Genomic DNA, 17,395 nt, shown 5'->3' on the forward strand with positions numbered 1-17,395 from the left:
ACTTCGAATAACAATTTTGATTGAACAGCATTATTTAATGTAGAGAATATCTAATAACTAATTCACAGGGAAAAGAAGCACATTGGAGTAAGATAAGTTAACTGTTTTGCATTAGTCCTAAGACTTAAAATGGGTATGTGCTGCTTCTCTGCTACATTGTAAGAACATGTGCTTTGTTAGCAGTAAGATTTGCCTTTTCATAGACCAGATTGTATATTCAAAGACTGTGCAATATTTATGCAAAAGTCACTATCTGTACATGGTATTGTATTGTTTAATTTAAAAACAAAAATTATGTTACCTAGTAATTTAGCAAAGTTATATACAAACAATCTATAAATATTTTATCTCTACATTGTAGTTTTGACATCATACATGTATTTATTTTTATATTTTTTCGACTTCTATTCATATTGAACTGATAGTCACACATTATAAGAAGACAGTAAAATAACTGCATGTATGCAATGTTCTGTCGTATCATTGAAGAAAATGTACAAAACAGCAATAGTAGATCCATTTTTATTTGAACTGAGCAACCCCTTTGATCATCATAGGACCATCACTTGTCAGCAGTAAAGCTGGCCATACCTCATGGTGTAAAATCGTTCCACTTCTCGTAAAGAATCTAAAAGATGTTGTTATATCACCTCTTCTGACATCAGCTGGCCATAAAAGGCTCATGGGTGGATCTTGCACGTTCATAAACCATGCTATCTGCAAACATTTTTGGCTGTAGGATTTAACACTTGGAATTGTAAGGATATCTCTAATTCGCTCCCGGCGAAGTTGCCATTCGAAATTCTGAAAGCAAAACATACAATATATCCATAGGTCTGTGTCCCGCGTGCTAGTATCGGATTAAAATGATAGAAAATTCCTGTTTTTGTTACGTCTCATAGGGTATGCAACAATTGACACACACTTAACCTTTGATTAACACATGAATTGAATTACCTTTTTTTTTATCTTTAAGATAATATTTTTTAACTGTACTTGTATTACAGGGCATTACTAATTTTCAGTCCCAATGGAATATTGGCTTAGCTCTACCAGTTACACTCTCTCCAAAACATATGGTCAAATAAAGACTTTTATTTCTAATCTATTTCTATATCCTTTTGGTATGTTTTATTATATACTTAACAATGCAAAGTAAATTGATTGATTGATTGATTGATTGATTGATTGATTGATTGATTGATTGATTGTTTGTTGCTTAGCGTCCAGTGGCAAATATGTCATGCATGTTCAGGACGAAAAGCAAATTGAAAATCAGTTTATTAAATATAGAGAGTTCCCTCTTTCCTTGCCTCTCTAGTACAAAACGAGTGCTTGTTCAGTTCATGTTTCCTGTATATTTCGTTTTTAATGCATAATTATTTAAAGAGGTAATATTGTTTGGTAAAATATGCATTTCAAAGGAAATAATCACAAATTATTTTATAAGAATTTAATCGAATACCTTATGTAATACTGGCAGACTTAATTCTGCATTTTCTTTTATACACTGCTTTGCATATCTTGGAAAACGAACCTCACACAGAGGATCAATATCAACATGTTTATGCTAAAATCAAATTATTCATAAATTTTATCAATGTGAAACAAATTTAAAAAAGAAATTTTCATAATTATTGGAATAAAGAAGACATTTCAAGAGCTACAATCATCTGAGGTTATTAGGTATCATAAATTTGAGGTAAGATATTCATATATCCGCAAATTAAATGAATTACTTACTTTGTATCATATTGTTAATTCAGTTTAAGATTACAAACCAATTCTTTTTTTTCGAAAACGTGTTTGTGAGTGATTTTTTTACTAGTGACTACAAGCATAGAACATACAGCTAGTTTTTTACTAGTGACTACAAGCATATAACATACAGCTAGTTTTTTACTAGAGACTACAAGCATAGAACATACAGCTAGGTTTTTTACTAGTGACTACACGCATAGAACATACAGCTAGTTTTTTACTAGTGACTACAAACAAAGAACGTACAGCTAGTTTTTTACTAGTGACTACAAGCATTGAACATACAGATAGTTTTTCTACTAGTGACTACAAACAAAGAACAAACAGCTAGTTTTTTACGAGTGACTACAAGCATTGAACATACAGCTAGTTTTTTACTAGTGACTACAAGCATAGAACATACACCTAGGTTTTTTACTAGTGACTACAAGCATAGAACATTCAGCTAGTTTTTTACTAGTGACTACAAACAAAGAACATACAGCTAGTTTTTTTACTAGTTACTACAAGCATTGAACATACAGATATTATTTTTACTAGTGACTACAAGCATTGAACATACAGATAGTTTTTTACCAGTGACTACAAGCATAGAACATACAGCTAGGTTTTTTTTTACTAGTGACTACAAGCATATAACATACAGCTTGTTTTTTACTTATGACTACAAGCATAGAACATACAGCTAGTTTTTTACTAGTGACTACAAGCATAGAACATACAGCTAGTTTTTTACTAGTGACTACAAGCATAGAACATACAGATAGTTTTTTACTAGTGACTACAAGCATTGAACATACAGATAGTTTTTTTACTAGTGACTACAAGCATTGAACATACAGATAGGTTTTTACTAGTGACTACAAGCATTGAACATACAGATAGTTTTAGTTAAATTATACTAAAATTGTTATCCCATGAATCAACATGATCGAATAGGAGAGAGAGAGACGAAATGAGGTTAAGATGTTTTACCTGACTGTCAAGTTCGCTGTTCATGAATGAATCACCATTTGGACTAATCATCAGTTCTTTCATGGACATGGCTATTTTACGAGTTTGTTTTTCTGCAGTTTCCTGTGTATATTCAAATGCCCTCTGTGCAAAAATCAGAATAAGTAAGTTAATATTAATATGAATATATACGCCGAGTTCAAAAATATTCGGAAAGGTGATATTGAAATTGACACAAAACTTAAAGATTGTTATCACAGATGCAATTTCCAGATTTTTTTAAAGTAAAAGGCACTATTGCAGTTGGAACAAACTACAATTTATAGGACAACAAGATGTCCTCCTTAAAGAACACGTACGATCATTCATCTACATACATGATAAGTTAATATTGTGCAAATCCCCCTTTTCAACTTTAGGAAGATAAGTTATGATAAATGTGTGTTGGGTATATTTTATTAAGTTAAAAAAACGTTTAACTTACAGTTATTATGAACAAGATACCTTTAAGATAATGGACATTTCTAAAATGGCTCTTTCTTGACCGTTTATTTCATGCTTGTAAAGTCTTCTCAGATCTTCAAAGGCATCTGTCCATTGGTTGTCATATAAACTGTTAAACTTTTCAGCCACCTTTGTAGGTCTGTTCATATCGCTGAGATCTGCAATGTTTGGGTTGTTGTTCAACTTTGTTTCCATTCTTTACAAGTAAAAAAGATTGATATTAAGCTAATATGAAATAAATTATAATGGTAAACATTAAATATTCAATGCATAACTATAATGCATTAATATAAAAGTAAGAAGATATGGTATGCAAATGAGATCATTTCCGCTAAAGAGCAATGCATAATATTTAAACAACAACATGAACCATACAGACTTCGACAATGAGCAAAACCCGTACGGTATAGAAGTCATGTCCATTGCATACGCGCGTTTGCAATCCGACACCTCATCCGGGACACATTTCGCCACGCAACACTGGTGCTGATATTGAACATTTCCGCATGCGCAAACGGATGGCCGGGAAAAAGAGATTTTTATCTATTCTTCCGGCTAGCCGGATTAATAAACACTCCGTGAAATGTTCCGGTATATAAAATATGTGAAACAATTCATAAGAGAAAAAAAACTGTTAGTTCAAGCTTATTACATTAAAAAAAAATAATGACAACCACAACAACAAAACGATTAAATAAACAAAACAACATATAAGGGCAACATATAGACCTCAAATATCGACAGGTGTCTATACATATTGTCAAGCTCTAAGTCGTCTTGAGTCTATAATAGTTGTGAATAAATTTAACAGAAACAGCATATGATCTGTCATTAAAATTCCAATTAACAATTAACAAAAAAAGACAAAGCCCACAACGATATAATATTGAAATACAGGTGTCTAAACAAGGTTAAAAAAAAGTTGTGAATGAAATTTAACATTGACTATCAAAGATCTACAAGTAATACAAAATGCACAAAATGACAAACGGCAAATACCGGCGAGTTTCCTGACTTTGGACAGGCATATGGCCATAAAGTTATGTATTTATTTATTTTCTTATCGATATGATTGAAATAAATTCATGCATTCTTAACAAATGCCAATGTATTATTAACATACCTATCTCTTTCTTCCTTTTGCCGCCATTCGGTGACTTTACTAACTTTGTTCGGTTTAAAATGATTTGGTTTCACAGGTATAGATGTTTCAAATCCGTTAAAATTATTTATATCTGCCTGAAAAGGAAACAATTCTGCAATGTACTCATATTTAATCATCTGGCCTAGGAATATGATTTCAATAACAACGATGAGTTACGTAGAACATAGACCACAATAATTCAGAATTGCTGAACTCTTTATTGCTATATTTATGTGCTTCAAATGTAACATAAGAATTTCAATCATGATTTATATTTTTAAAAATAGTTATTATTACACCATTAAAAGGTAAACAGATCACCAGTGAAATATATAGGCGAATTAAGTTGCATTTTCATCCCGTAACTGATGCATGAATGCATACAGTAGATCTACTCATTTGTTGATGCACCATCTTCTATATAAGTCGGATAGGATATATGTTTTCAAAAATACACATTCGAGAATGTTACTGTTTTCGTATTAAAATACAATCGCATATAACACCTTATATCATTCTTTAAAAGATGCAACTAACAGTAAATGTTCACCCTGAAACCTCATGTAAGTAACAATTAGTTCTGAACATCAGGCATTAGGCCATTAGTGATTTCGTTTGAATTGTTTCATATGTTGTCCATGTCGGAGCCTTAATTAGATGACTATATTATATAGGTACATGTATGGATTTTGCTCATTGTTGAATACCGTACAGTGACCTATAGTTGCTTACATCCATGTCATTTGGACTCTTGTTGATATTTGTCTCATTGGCAATCTTTCCATGTCTATTTAGTTTACATTCGTGATAAATGTCACTAGTATTCTGATCTATTGATGGTTATTTTCTACTTTGAATTAGGTCTTTTTCCCTTTCCTCTGTTTTTAATAAAGATAACGAATACCCGTCTAATAAAGTTACTTCTGGCTATCAAGAATTCATTTAGTGCCTTCTCGCTGTATGTATGAATACCGGGAATATCATTTTTTCTGGCATTTGTAAGTACTTTAAGTACAGATGGCACCTGAAATGAGCAGTTAGAAAATCTATTTTAATAACCAGTAATCTTAACAATTTCAGAAATGAACATAAACATTGCTAGTATATAATATGAAGTGACTTCAACATTGGTTCATAATCGAGTTTTAAGTCATATTTGTTTAACCATGTTAACAGAATACAACTTTCAAAATTTTATTATAATCAGTAAAAAAAGACGTGAAATGAAATTGACATGCTACGTGACAGTGATGAAAACTTTTAAGTCTGCCGCAGTAAATCCAGCCAACTTAAAACTATTTGTGAATGTTATGGAATCAGATTTTAGCATTTGACACAATGCTTTACTTTATAGTTTTTTCTTTACATTTCGATTTGCCATCTGCCATCTGCCATTTGCATGCACAAAAGTCCATAAAAACGAATTTATCGATGAATAACCACCGAAGTATTATGTAGTGGTATTTTAAACTGTACAGTTTGTAGTTTAGATTCCTGATGGTTCAATGTTAGTATGTCTTAATGTTCAATACTTACATCGTCACAAGTAATTTCCTGGACATTATCTAGAAGAAATACCAGTTCGTCCCGAATATTTTTGGCCATTTCTGGTGTTGGTAAACTTGGCGGATTTGGTCTCTTCAGTTTCGCACATTGTTCTAGGAAATGTTCTAACCGGATAAAAGCTAGATTTATCTGAAAATTTAGAGTAAGTCGTAGAAATTTTAGTAAAGAGAGATACCTACTCTTCCGGATACGTAGAAACTATTCTGTATTTTATGGACCACAATATTCAACGTGTCCACTACACCGGACATTACAAGATGCTGAAGAATGTCTTACATGATACGGTGACCAAACGTGTCCGAGAGGCCTGATTTGTTTGATGCCATACTATGGTCATTTAGAGAGACGGTTACGGTTTAATCCGTCTAGAAAAGTACAAAGAATGTTTAAATGAAAAACTGTAAGATAAGAAACTGGTTTAGCAATAAAGCTACAGTCTAGACACTTTTAATCTCCAAATGGTCAACAAAAAGACAAAGATTACATATCACCAAGCATAAAAATTAAAATACAGGGGAACCCTAAACTTTATTAAAATTTAAATACATTTAAATTGTGAAACATACACTTTTAATTAATAACCCATATCATATTATTGACATTAAACTGAACATATTGATTTATGAAGTGAATTGATATTCATTTCTTTTTTAGTGATATCTTAAATGATTCGACTTTTTTATTCATTTCTATATACTTCAATCTGTTCTTCTTTAACAAATCAAATCAATATAAAGCCCATGTAAATTGATGATACTGATAATAAATAGTAAAAGTCAATAATATTTTTAACAACAAATATTTACATACCTTCCGTCTATCCATTTCTTTTTGAAATTATTCACTCATTGAAAAAAATTGGAACATATCCATGTTCATTGGAAAATTAAAGTGTATAAAATAAAACATTTGGCAAGTTGGAAAGTGTTTTAACCCAGCTTAGATTTATGCATCATTTGAACAAGTTACCTTAATAGGATAGCTTCAAAGATTTTTTTTTTGTATTTCATTTTCATTTTTTAATTCATATTTTCAATTCGTAAATTTCTTCCAAATTTATGAACAAGAGAAAATAATAATTCCATGTATTTTGACGCTTAAATTTAAATTGAGTCAATAAGTTAATATTATTACACTACATCGAACAATAACATTGGTTTGTTTCATCGAATAATAAAATGTTACACTATATATGTACATTCAAATACTGTGTTTATTCCGTTTTTTTTTAAGTTGGAAATTTAATAACACATAGTATTAAGAAAATGAATGTTCCATATACGTGATTTGCATATGTTATTGTTTAAATATACAGATAATTGGTTTCACATTTGAATAATTATACTAAACTTGGCTTTCACCTATAAAGTGTAAATATATGTAAAATTGAATAAAATTCAAAACAATCTGAAGGGAGATAATTACAAATTGATAATGGAAGAAGATACCACAGAGGACGAGGAAAACAGGAAATTCCAACAGGTATTTATGACAATATAGTCTATGCGCTGTTTTACTCTCGTTTCGAACCTTGTCGAATTTGATTAACACCTGGTAAAATTACAGGTTTTGCATGAAACGCAGAACTTGATTACTCTATAAAAGAACATAATATCGTTCCCACTTTTTATTGGAGCTTTCAATTTCAATTTCAACTATGAGAAAAACCTATACCGTATAGTCGGCTATGAAAGGCCCCGATATGAAATATATGAAAAAATTGAATTGAGAAAACTAGAGGCCTAATTATAACAAAACAATTTACGAAAAAAAAATATGACAGACATGAACCATGCAACGACAACCACTGAACTACAGGCTCCTGACTATGGACAGGTACATAAAGAATGTTGCGGGGTTAAACATGTTTGTGAGCGCTCAACCTTCCCTTAACCTTGGACAGTGGTGTTACAGCACAACATAAAAACAAGCTATAAAAATCAGATGAAAATGGCTTAACTCATCAGATCGATACAAAGCAGAAAAACATTTAACAAAACACAGACAGGACGTGGCAAGGTATTTCTACATCCCTAACAACAAAAAAGACACAAAGTACAGATCTGAGAGTACTCGCAGTTACTGACAGCTAGTTCAAAGCCAATAAAAATTAATGAAAGAAATCATGTATCTAAGACGTTAATATCAATCAGTACACATCCAACATCCAATGGATTTAGTGTAAAGACGTCATGGACATAATTTTTCTCGAGACAATTTATTCTGGAAAAACATGAATCAGTTATAGTGGAATTTGCTTTGAACTAGCTGTCAGTAACTGCGAGTATTCTTAGATCTGTACTTTGTGTCTTTTGTCGTTTTGTCTGTTTATAAGGTGTTTGTTAGTTAGTTTGTGGGCTTTGTGCCGATGAGATGAATCACACCCTTTCCAAACATTTTCCAACTGATTGTTACAGTTTGATCTTATATTATGCTGTTACTTTACTGTCCAGGATAGGGAGAGGGTTGAGCGCTTGCAAACATGTTTAACCATGCCACATATGAAATGTGACTGTCCCAAGTCGAGAGCCTGGCATTAAGTGGTTGTCGTCTGTCATATCTTTTTTCGTTCATTGTTTTATCATATATCAGGTCGTTTGGTTTCTCTTATGTTTTCATTTTGTCATGTAGGGCTTTAGCCAAAAGAAGTTTCCTGAAGTCTCCTTAATTTTATAATATGAAATACATAAAATAACATTGCATGAATTTTAGTTAAAAATGTCGATGTGTTGATCATTGAATAATAAAAAATTGTGTAATATGACATTAATCCAATTTTTTATACCTTCTTCAAAAAAAATTTATTTGCTCTTTCAGCATTGAATGTACATCATTAATACGAATAACGTATTGCTTTTTAATTTATTTACAGCTAGAGGAGGAGTTTAGCAATTTAGAAACTTTTCTTCGGAAGTGTAAAAAACTTCTTAGATCGAAGATAACATATAAAATGTATCCAACCAAAACAGAAACAGAGGAAGCCGTATCAAGTCTACAGACCATCATTAGTATCAATGAAGAAACAGCAAATGATGTATGTGGACTAAACAAAGCCGTAAACTTTGTTTTTTAAGGAATCATGCTTAAATTCTACGATATACATGTGGGAAACAGTTAAAACTATGTGCAAGTTAAGATTTTTATTTGAATGAAAGAAGTTTACCTAACTGTTTACTTTCTGCAGTGTAGAAACAGATTCTTAAAACATAAGCAAAATTTGTCTCTTGTTTTGAATGAATGAATGAATGAATGAATGTTCATCTATCTTTGTAAAAAATAAAATATATTAAATTCGCCTTAAAATCCAGCAATGTATACTAAAAGCAGCAAATTCAGTATTTTTTACTTTGATTCAAATAGTGTTGGTGTTTAATTTGATTATTATTCATGAGTTGAAGTTTCTTTAAATGTACTTGTATAATATGATAAAAGGAATACAATATATTCAATAGCGAGGAATAGTTGATAATCTTTTTACAGGTAAAACTGGTATTTGAATTTATAGGATTAGTGCTGAACAGAAAATGGAAACAAGTAAAGAAAACTGTACTGTCTGCCTGTATGGAGTTAGATGCTGCAGAATGTAAATATCTAAAGGTATATCAGTTACAAATATCCTATCATATATAGACCCCATTTTACTCCTCGTTTGTCAAAGCAGAGATGAAATTAATGAAATTGAATAAATAAAGATGTAAATTGATGAATAAGCTCTAGTTTGGTTAACGGTATTTGAAGATTATTATTTTATATTCCAGAGGGATACTGTTGAGTCCAAGTTGAACAAACCATCAAGTATAGAGCTTGCGAATTTTGATGTTTGGAAGGAATCTGCTTTGTTACGATTTGGGTTAGAACTTTAATACTTTTTGTCGGATTTAGATTTTGTATTTTGTACAGTCTTGGCAAAACTTACTTTAATTTAATTCGGTAACCTAAAACACATGAATATAGCATAATCGTTTCACAAATTCGTCTAAGCACCTTTGTTAAAAAAATTCAATGTTTGCACTAGATTGACCAGCTGACCTAATGCATTTTAGCAATTCTCTTTGTACTTTGCAGTCAGGCAATTATAACCATCTTTAATGAAATGTTTTCTTAAATACAGTTTTTGTGTAGGACTTCCTGAGCGCCTTGAAACTTAAATGATATACAAATGAGAGTTTCCACTTAAAAAAGGTTACTTACTGAAAGTAACTGTGTGAATATTTTCATGAATACACCACTGCTTTCAGTATAGAACCTGAAGAAGTCCTCAAATACGATACTGCACTTGCGGAAGAATGCATTGACAAATCTTTGCCTACACAAATGGCCAAACAATTTTGCGGTATTTACGACGTTTACTGGTCAGAAGCCTTCAATCAAGCAAAACAACAATTCATCGACGACAAGGAAGATGAAGAAATAATAAAAGAAATAGCAACACTAACACAGGTATATATCAATCAGATTTACTAGTAATAAATAATTTTTAACGCCACTGGTAAATGTAAATGTTTCTTTTTTTACTTTTTATGTGTATTTCATTTTTTTGCTTTAAAACCCTTATACTCAGGGTGAAATATCTTTCAGGTCTGAATTTAAAAAATAGAACAAACAAGGTAGAAGCTAAGAGATGAAATTAGCACATAATACTTTCATGTACATATGTAAAATATTGACCACATAAAATGTGTATTTGGATCTTCTCATTTGTCCCATATATTTGCGTTCAATTTCTATGTGAAAAACATTCCGTTTTTATTGAAGTGACTTGTATGTAAAATAATTTGTCCTTTAAGATAATACATTGTTTCAACATATGGGGCACTTTTACAGATATTTATGTACAACTTATACAATCTAAGTGAATTTTGCAGATACATATAATGAAGATTAAGATGGATTTAATGGGCAGTGCAGTTCCTTAAAACAAATACTGAACATCTCACTTACACATCTCTATTTTTTTACATCCGAGTAAAACGTATTGTTTTTGCCTCACAAAGTGTAAATGTGCAATACTGGATTAACTTTCGTCAGAAACGATCAAAATCATAACTGAATTAACGCATAGGTATCTGTATAACCATAAAGGAATTCATAAAAAAAAACTAATACCCAAACTATATAAGCTTATGTAAATTTGCTGGATGCCGTTGAAACACAATTGGCGACTAATATTACATCAGAAGTTATTTCTATCCAATTGGGGTACATGTAATTCATAGTAAAATGTTTTTTTTTGTGCAACCTCAGAGAAAAACGCTAAATGGTTGTTTCTTTGCTTTTTTTTTATTCATGCCGATACGGTATTTAACTTTTTTTAGCTTCTATTTGACTATATAAAGGATAAGGTAACTACGCAAGTTAAACAAATGACTGTTACCATGACAAAAATAGTCACAGAACCAATCATCGTCAAGCAGAAATCCAGTAGATCCACATCTGTAAGTTGTAAGTCATAATATTATTATATACTCTGTTACTACTGTTCTCAGCTGTCTTTTGTTAGTCATTTATTGTATATATCTATGTATATGCTTCTTGCAAATAAAGTATTCATTCATTCACTCATTCATTCAAATTGGTATGGTATTACATTTCTATATGAGACAGGTGTTAAAACGTAATGAGATATCAAGCAATTAAAATGAGTCGACGATAAACACCTGCAAGTTTCGAGTGAAAAGGGACAAAGTCTGTAACTATATAAAGTCTTTGTACGACTGATTTTTCTTTCGCTGTGAGGTATGGCTTTTTGCATATTTTAAGTTATTCTTCGTTCCCTATAATTTTACAAAAAATACGTCGTACAGACTCTCAATCTAGACCATATAAATTCATCTTTTAACTTTTCTTGACTAACACGTTCAAAGAAAAAAAAAGGAAACAGTGCACACGCGAATAACAAACCATCATAAAAAAGCAATGATCTTTTATTCTACTTTTGAGAGCACTTAAATTTTAGCATTGATCGTCAATCATTACCACAGAAGTTGAATTCAAAATTAAGATTTGAAGAAATTGCATTCCGACCTATGAGAATTGAATCCTAGTTATTCATTCATTTGAACTGACTTCTGTATATTTCAGACAACAAAAACTGTGAACACAAATGCAGAGGAATACCAAGCAGTGTTACCGTACGCTAGATTGGCAGTGAGAGATACAATTCGCTATAGTTTACCAGTACTAATGAAGGTGAAGTTCTGAAATATAATAATTGCAGTATTAAACATTTATCTTCTTGTTTGAAAGGTCTGTCATTTTGATATCGAAATTAAATCATGTGTCAATGATCATTTGAAAGACCGACCTTGCGAGATTTTCAAAGCCACTTAAGTTTCCAAACACCCCTAAGCTATTGAATAGTAACGTTCAACTTCGTACTTTATTTGGCCCTTTTTAACTTTTTTTCATTTGAGCGTCACTGATAAGTCTTTTGGAGACGAAAGGCGCGTCTGGCACACACAATTATAAGGGCATACGATACAGTTACAGGAGAGGTAATGACGTTGTTAACGTAAAATGTTATTTCCGCGACGTCAAACTGTGACATATCGGGAACAGATGCATTTTTATCATTCAGACAGATTTAACTTGAAAACGAGTTCATGGACCCCTCTTTTTTAAAATGACATTAGGTTTGATTACGTATGAAGATTATTTGTCCAATTTTTATGAAAAAAATACCGATGAAATTTTTTTAAATTACTTAGTAGATAAATATACAGCAAAATATTCCGTTTTCTTTTTCTAAAATCATGAAACTTTGATAAAAAATAATTATTTCCAAAGAATTGTTATACAAATTTAGAGCATACTTATGTAAAGAAGATTTTCCAAATATTTTTACAAAAATCCGCTTTTGTTTATCTTTTGAAACAAAAAAGTTAGGTATGTCTATCCAAAGAATAGAAATGTCAAAAAAACAGATATTTTGAGTAAATGTCTAAAATTTCGACCCCATTTATCTCTTAAAGTAGCACATGAAGGTATATTTTTTATTACATATTGGAATTGACTAGGTGAAAAATAGCTTGTATGAAAATTTTCGTAAAAAAATCACCGTGGGATAAAAATTGTATCGTAAAACTATGCCCTTAATCCTGGTATCTTTGATGAGTTTATCGTTTAGCAAACCTTGTTTTATTTGAATACTTATACAGCCACTCGTGATAGGAATCCACTTTATAGAATGGAAAATGCGTTCTTAGCTCACCCGACATAGAATTGAATTGTTATTAAATTGACCGGAAAATTAGTATTCATAAATTGGAACAAATCAGAATGAGGTATGAATCAAGTATAAAAGCAAGATAAGAAAAAAGTATTTGAATCTGAAACATACATGATTATATAAATTTCGTCTAACGATAAACCAGTTTGTAATGATCACTTTATCATTTGAATTAATTTTCATGGTATCGGTCATAAGTATATCCATTGGTATAGAAACATTATTATCTGACTAGTCAGTAATTTCAGCAGGGTAGATTAATTACAATGTTGACTACACATGAGGGTATCAAATGGTCAGCAACATCATATCGTGACTTTGTTGTTGCTTTTATTTCTCGTCGGATCTGCTTTAGTTTGGAATATGGAAAACATAAACTTTACTATACATACAATCAACTTTGTTAGAAGAGGGAGGTCTGTTACTACGCAGATCTATCGAAGACTATGTATGCTACCATTTTAGACAGTAACTTCTCTTATTCATACTGATTTCGTAATAATTATTATGATAATTAATGTTTTGTATTACCACAGGACTTTACAGCAACGCAGATTTCACGGCAACTCAAACCGTATCTCAGTTTGGACAAAGTTAATAATTTCTTAGACAAATGTTCTCAATTTTCATGGAATATCAATGTTATGGAGTTGCCTATGGTGCTTTTGTGGCCAACAGATGCAACAAAAGACAAACTATTTCATTATTTTAGATATTTTACAAAATTTGGAACTGAGCTAGAGCATGGTGTGTGGCCAGCTTTGTTATTAAATGAGGATGGACCAATTATGGTTAGAGGTGTGGTTCAGCTAAAATAATTACGAAAGCTTTGTCATGTTAAATCCCGTATACATTAATGAAGTCTTAAATAGACAATTTCCGTCATCGTAAATTACGTTGTGCAGTCTGAGTGTTCAGAAATGACGTCTATATCATTTAGCAACGTTTTAAACAATTATCTTTCCATAATACGATACCCTGTATGTTGAGGTCCATTTTAGCATTCATATGTTTTTTTCCTAAAAGTGCAAAAAAATAATTGAATAAATAATGCCATCATGCATGAATTGTACCAATTCAGAAGGAGGTGACATTTTTGTTTTTCCTAAATAATCCAAAGAAGGCATTTTAAAATCAAATTATGGTTTCATAACAAATAGAGATTTCTAGTTAAACATCAAATTTGTATGTAAACGAGTGAGTAGTTGGAGTAGACAATAAGTGGTTAATCAAAATCCGCAAGCCAAGAAAACCCATGAACAAACGAAAAAAGAGACAAAAAGCAGACCACACAGATAATTAAAAATTGAGCAATACAAACCCAACAAAAATCGGGTTGAACTTATGTGCTCTGGAGTATTCAGCAGTTTCTGTTGCAAAAGTGAAATCTGTCGATTTACTCTGGTTAAAATCCTTTGATGTAACATATCAAGTGATTAGGAATCGCACAATATCGGATTAGCAAATGTCGCTTGTCTAACAATAACACATTAACAAATGCATGAACCATCTTCAAGTGTAAATTTTCTAATCCAAATACTTAATGTTTAAAAATTGAAACAGTTTATAGTGCAAAAGACAGCAAGGACCGTATCCGATAAAAAAAAAGAACATATATATGACAATTAAAAATCCGATAAGTAGAATTCGTAGAATCCAATGTAATCCATGTGGCTCTAGCACATTGTTTTTGGAAATTTTTTTAAATTACTTAGTAGATAAATATACAGCAAAATATTCCGTTTTCTTTTTCTAAAATCATGAAACTTTGATAAAAAATAATTATTTCCAAAGAATTGTTATACAAATTTAGAGCATACTTATGTAAAGAAGATTTTCCAAATATTTTTACAAAAATCCGCTTTTGTTTATCTTTTGAAACAAAAAAGTTAGGTATGTCTATCCAAAGAATAGAAATGTCAAAAAAACAGATATTTTGAGTAAATGTCTAAAATTTCGACCCCATTTATCTCTTAAAGTAGCACATGAAGGTATATTTTTTATTACATATTGGAATTGACTAGGTGAAAAATAGCTTGTATGAAAATTTTCGTAAAAAAATCACCGTGGGATAAAAATTGTATCGTAAAACTATGCCCTTAATCCTGGTATCTTTGATGAGTTTATCGTTTAGCAAACCTTGTTTTATTTGAATACTTATACAGCCACTCGTGATAGGAATCCACTTTATAGAATGGAAAATGCGTTCTTAGCTCACCCGACATAGAATTGAATTGTTATTAAATTGACCGGAAAATTAGTATTCATAAATTGGAACAAATCAGAATGAGGTATGAATCAAGTATAAAAGCAAGATAAGAAAAAAGTATTTGAATCTGAAACATACATGATTATATAAATTTCGTCTAACGATAAACCAGTTTGTAATGATCACTTTATCATTTGAATTAATTTTCATGGTATCGGTCATAAGTATATCCATTGGTATAGAAACATTATTATCTGACTAGTCAGTAATTTCAGCAGGGTAGATTAATTACAATGTTGACTACACATGAGGGTATCAAATGGTCAGCAACATCATATCGTGACTTTGTTGTTGCTTTTATTTCTCGTCGGATCTGCTTTAGTTTGGAATATGGAAAACATAAACTTTACTATACATACAATCAACTTTGTTAGAAGAGGGAGGTCTGTTACTACGCAGATCTATCGAAGACTATGTATGCTACCATTTTAGACAGTAACTTCTCTTATTCATACTGATTTCGTAATAATTATTATGATAATTAATGTTTTGTATTACCACAGGACTTTACAGCAACGCAGATTTCACGGCAACTCAAACCGTATCTCAGTTTGGACAAAGTTAATAATTTCTTAGACAAATGTTCTCAATTTTCATGGAATATCAATGTTATGGAGTTGCCTATGGTGCTTTTGTGGCCAACAGATGCAACAAAAGACAAACTATTTCATTATTTTAGATATTTTACAAAATTTGGAACTGAGCTAGAGCATGGTGTGTGGCCAGCTTTGTTATTAAATGAGGATGGACCAATTATGGTTAGAGGTGTGGTTCAGCTAAAATAATTACGAAAGCTTTGTCATGTTAAATCCCGTATACATTAATGAAGTCTTAAATAGACAATTTCCGTCATCGTAAATTACGTTGTGCAGTCTGAGTGTTCAGAAATGACGTCTATATCATTTAGCAACGTTTTAAACAATTATCTTTCCATAATACGATACCCTGTATGTTGAGGTCCATTTTAGCATTCATATGTTTTTTTCCTAAAAGTGCAAAAAAATAATTGAATAAATAATGCCATCATGCATGAATTGTACCAATTCAGAAGGAGGTGACATTTTTGTTTTTCCTAAATAATCCAAAGAAGGCATTTTAAAATCAAATTATGGTTTCATAACAAATAGAGATTTCTAGTTAAACATCAAATTTGTATGTAAACGAGTGAGTAGTTGGAGTAGACAATAAGTGGTTAATCAAAATCCGCAAGCCAAGAAAACCCATGAAAAAAACGAAAAAAGAGACAAAAAGCAGGCCACACAGATAATTAAAAATTGAGCAATACAAACCCAACAAAAATCGGGTTGAACTTATGTGCTCTGGAGTTTTCAGCAGTTTCTGTTGCAAAAGTGAAATCTGTCGATTTACTCTGGTTAAAATCCTTTGATGTAACATATCAAGTGATTAGGAATCGCACAATATCGGATTGGCAAATGTCGCTTGTCTAACAATAACACATTAACAAATGCATGAACCATCTTCAAGTGTAAATTTTCTAATCCAAATACTTAATGTTTAAAAATTGAAACAGTTTATAGTGCAAAAGACAGCAAGGACCGTGTCCGATAAAAAAAAAGAACATATATATGACAATTAAAAATCCGATAAGTAGAATTCGTAGAATCCAATGTAATCCATGTGGCTCTAGCAAATGGAGCATATCATTGGTCATCTGTGACACAGACCTTCCATAACAGGCCACCATCTCATGTTGGCGTCCTTAAAACTGTTGAATTAATTATATCAACTTTACCATTTAGAACATATGGTTTAATACCTTCCTTGTTAGCAGCAATCCTTTATCACGGAAATCATCATAGTAAATGCAAGCTCTGGAATATTGTATAACTCATCAAAGATACCCAGCTTATAATTTGGTACGTCAAACGCAAAGACTAGATAAAACTCAGCAGTGGCGCTCGAGATAAAAGGCAAAACCAAATATACGAAGTTGAAGAGCATAAATATC

At 31.3% G+C, this 17,395-nt stretch overlaps 2 protein-coding genes across 5 annotated transcripts; one reads left to right on the forward strand and one right to left on the reverse strand.

Moving 5' to 3' along the window:
- Positions 1-256: 256 nt before the first annotated feature.
- LOC127714893 (uncharacterized) lies at positions 257-7,073 on the reverse strand. The gene is made up of 8 exons (XM_052220923.1): positions 6,740-7,073; positions 5,900-6,058; positions 5,268-5,387; positions 4,343-4,458; positions 3,220-3,415; positions 2,737-2,859; positions 1,466-1,570; positions 257-804 (listed from the first exon to the last, which is right to left on the reverse strand). The coding sequence occupies exons 1-8, from the start codon at positions 6,752-6,754 to the stop codon at positions 523-525; spliced, it is 1,116 nt and encodes a 371-aa protein (XP_052076883.1). The 5' UTR covers positions 6,755-7,073; the 3' UTR covers positions 257-522.
- A 192-nt stretch (positions 7,074-7,265) lies between these two features.
- Positions 7,266-16,642, forward strand: LOC127715032 (uncharacterized). 4 transcript variants are annotated; one of them, XM_052221048.1, is made up of 8 exons: positions 7,266-7,411; positions 8,802-8,963; positions 9,410-9,526; positions 9,688-9,779; positions 10,168-10,369; positions 11,245-11,364; positions 12,011-12,118; positions 15,930-16,642. In XM_052221048.1, the coding sequence occupies exons 1-8, from the start codon at positions 7,364-7,366 to the stop codon at positions 16,209-16,211; spliced, it is 1,131 nt and encodes a 376-aa protein (XP_052077008.1). In that variant the 5' UTR covers positions 7,266-7,363; the 3' UTR covers positions 16,212-16,642. The 4 variants fall into 4 exon arrangements, with proteins under 4 accessions (XP_052077008.1, XP_052077010.1, XP_052077007.1 ...); XM_052221050.1 differs by having other exon boundaries at positions 11,245-11,371; positions 15,930-15,960; XM_052221047.1 differs by lacking the exon at positions 15,930-16,642 and adding an exon at positions 13,694-14,825.
- Positions 16,643-17,395: the final 753 nt, after the last annotated feature.

This window comes from Mytilus californianus, unplaced genomic scaffold, assembly GCF_021869535.1.
Source record: "Mytilus californianus isolate M0D057914Y unplaced genomic scaffold, xbMytCali1.0.p SCAF_9, whole genome shotgun sequence".
Classification (NCBI taxonomy): domain Eukaryota; kingdom Metazoa; phylum Mollusca; class Bivalvia; order Mytilida; family Mytilidae; genus Mytilus; species Mytilus californianus.

What these genes read in the sequence shown, in the direction of transcription:
- LOC127714893 (XM_052220923.1), bottom strand. An exon ending in GAAGTAACTTTATTAGACGG is followed by an intron (nt 4,459 to 5,267) that starts GTATTCGTTATC and finishes TTTCCTTTTCAG; the next exon opens with GCAGATATAAATAATTTTAA. An exon ending in AAATGTCCATTATCTTAAAG is followed by an intron (nt 2,860 to 3,219) that starts GTATCTTGTTCA and finishes ATTTTTGCACAG; the next exon opens with AGGGCATTTGAATATACACA.
- LOC127715032 (XM_052221048.1), top strand. Translation starts at nt 7,364, where the DNA reads ATGGAAGAAGATACCACAGAGGACGAGGAAAACAGGAAATTCCAACAG. An exon ending in AAATAGCAACACTAACACAG is followed by an intron (nt 10,370 to 11,244) that starts GTATATATCAAT and finishes AACTTTTTTTAG; the next exon opens with CTTCTATTTGACTATATAAA. An exon ending in GTTTACCAGTACTAATGAAG is followed by an intron (nt 12,119 to 15,929) that starts GTGAAGTTCTGA and finishes GTATTACCACAG; the next exon opens with GACTTTACAGCAACGCAGAT.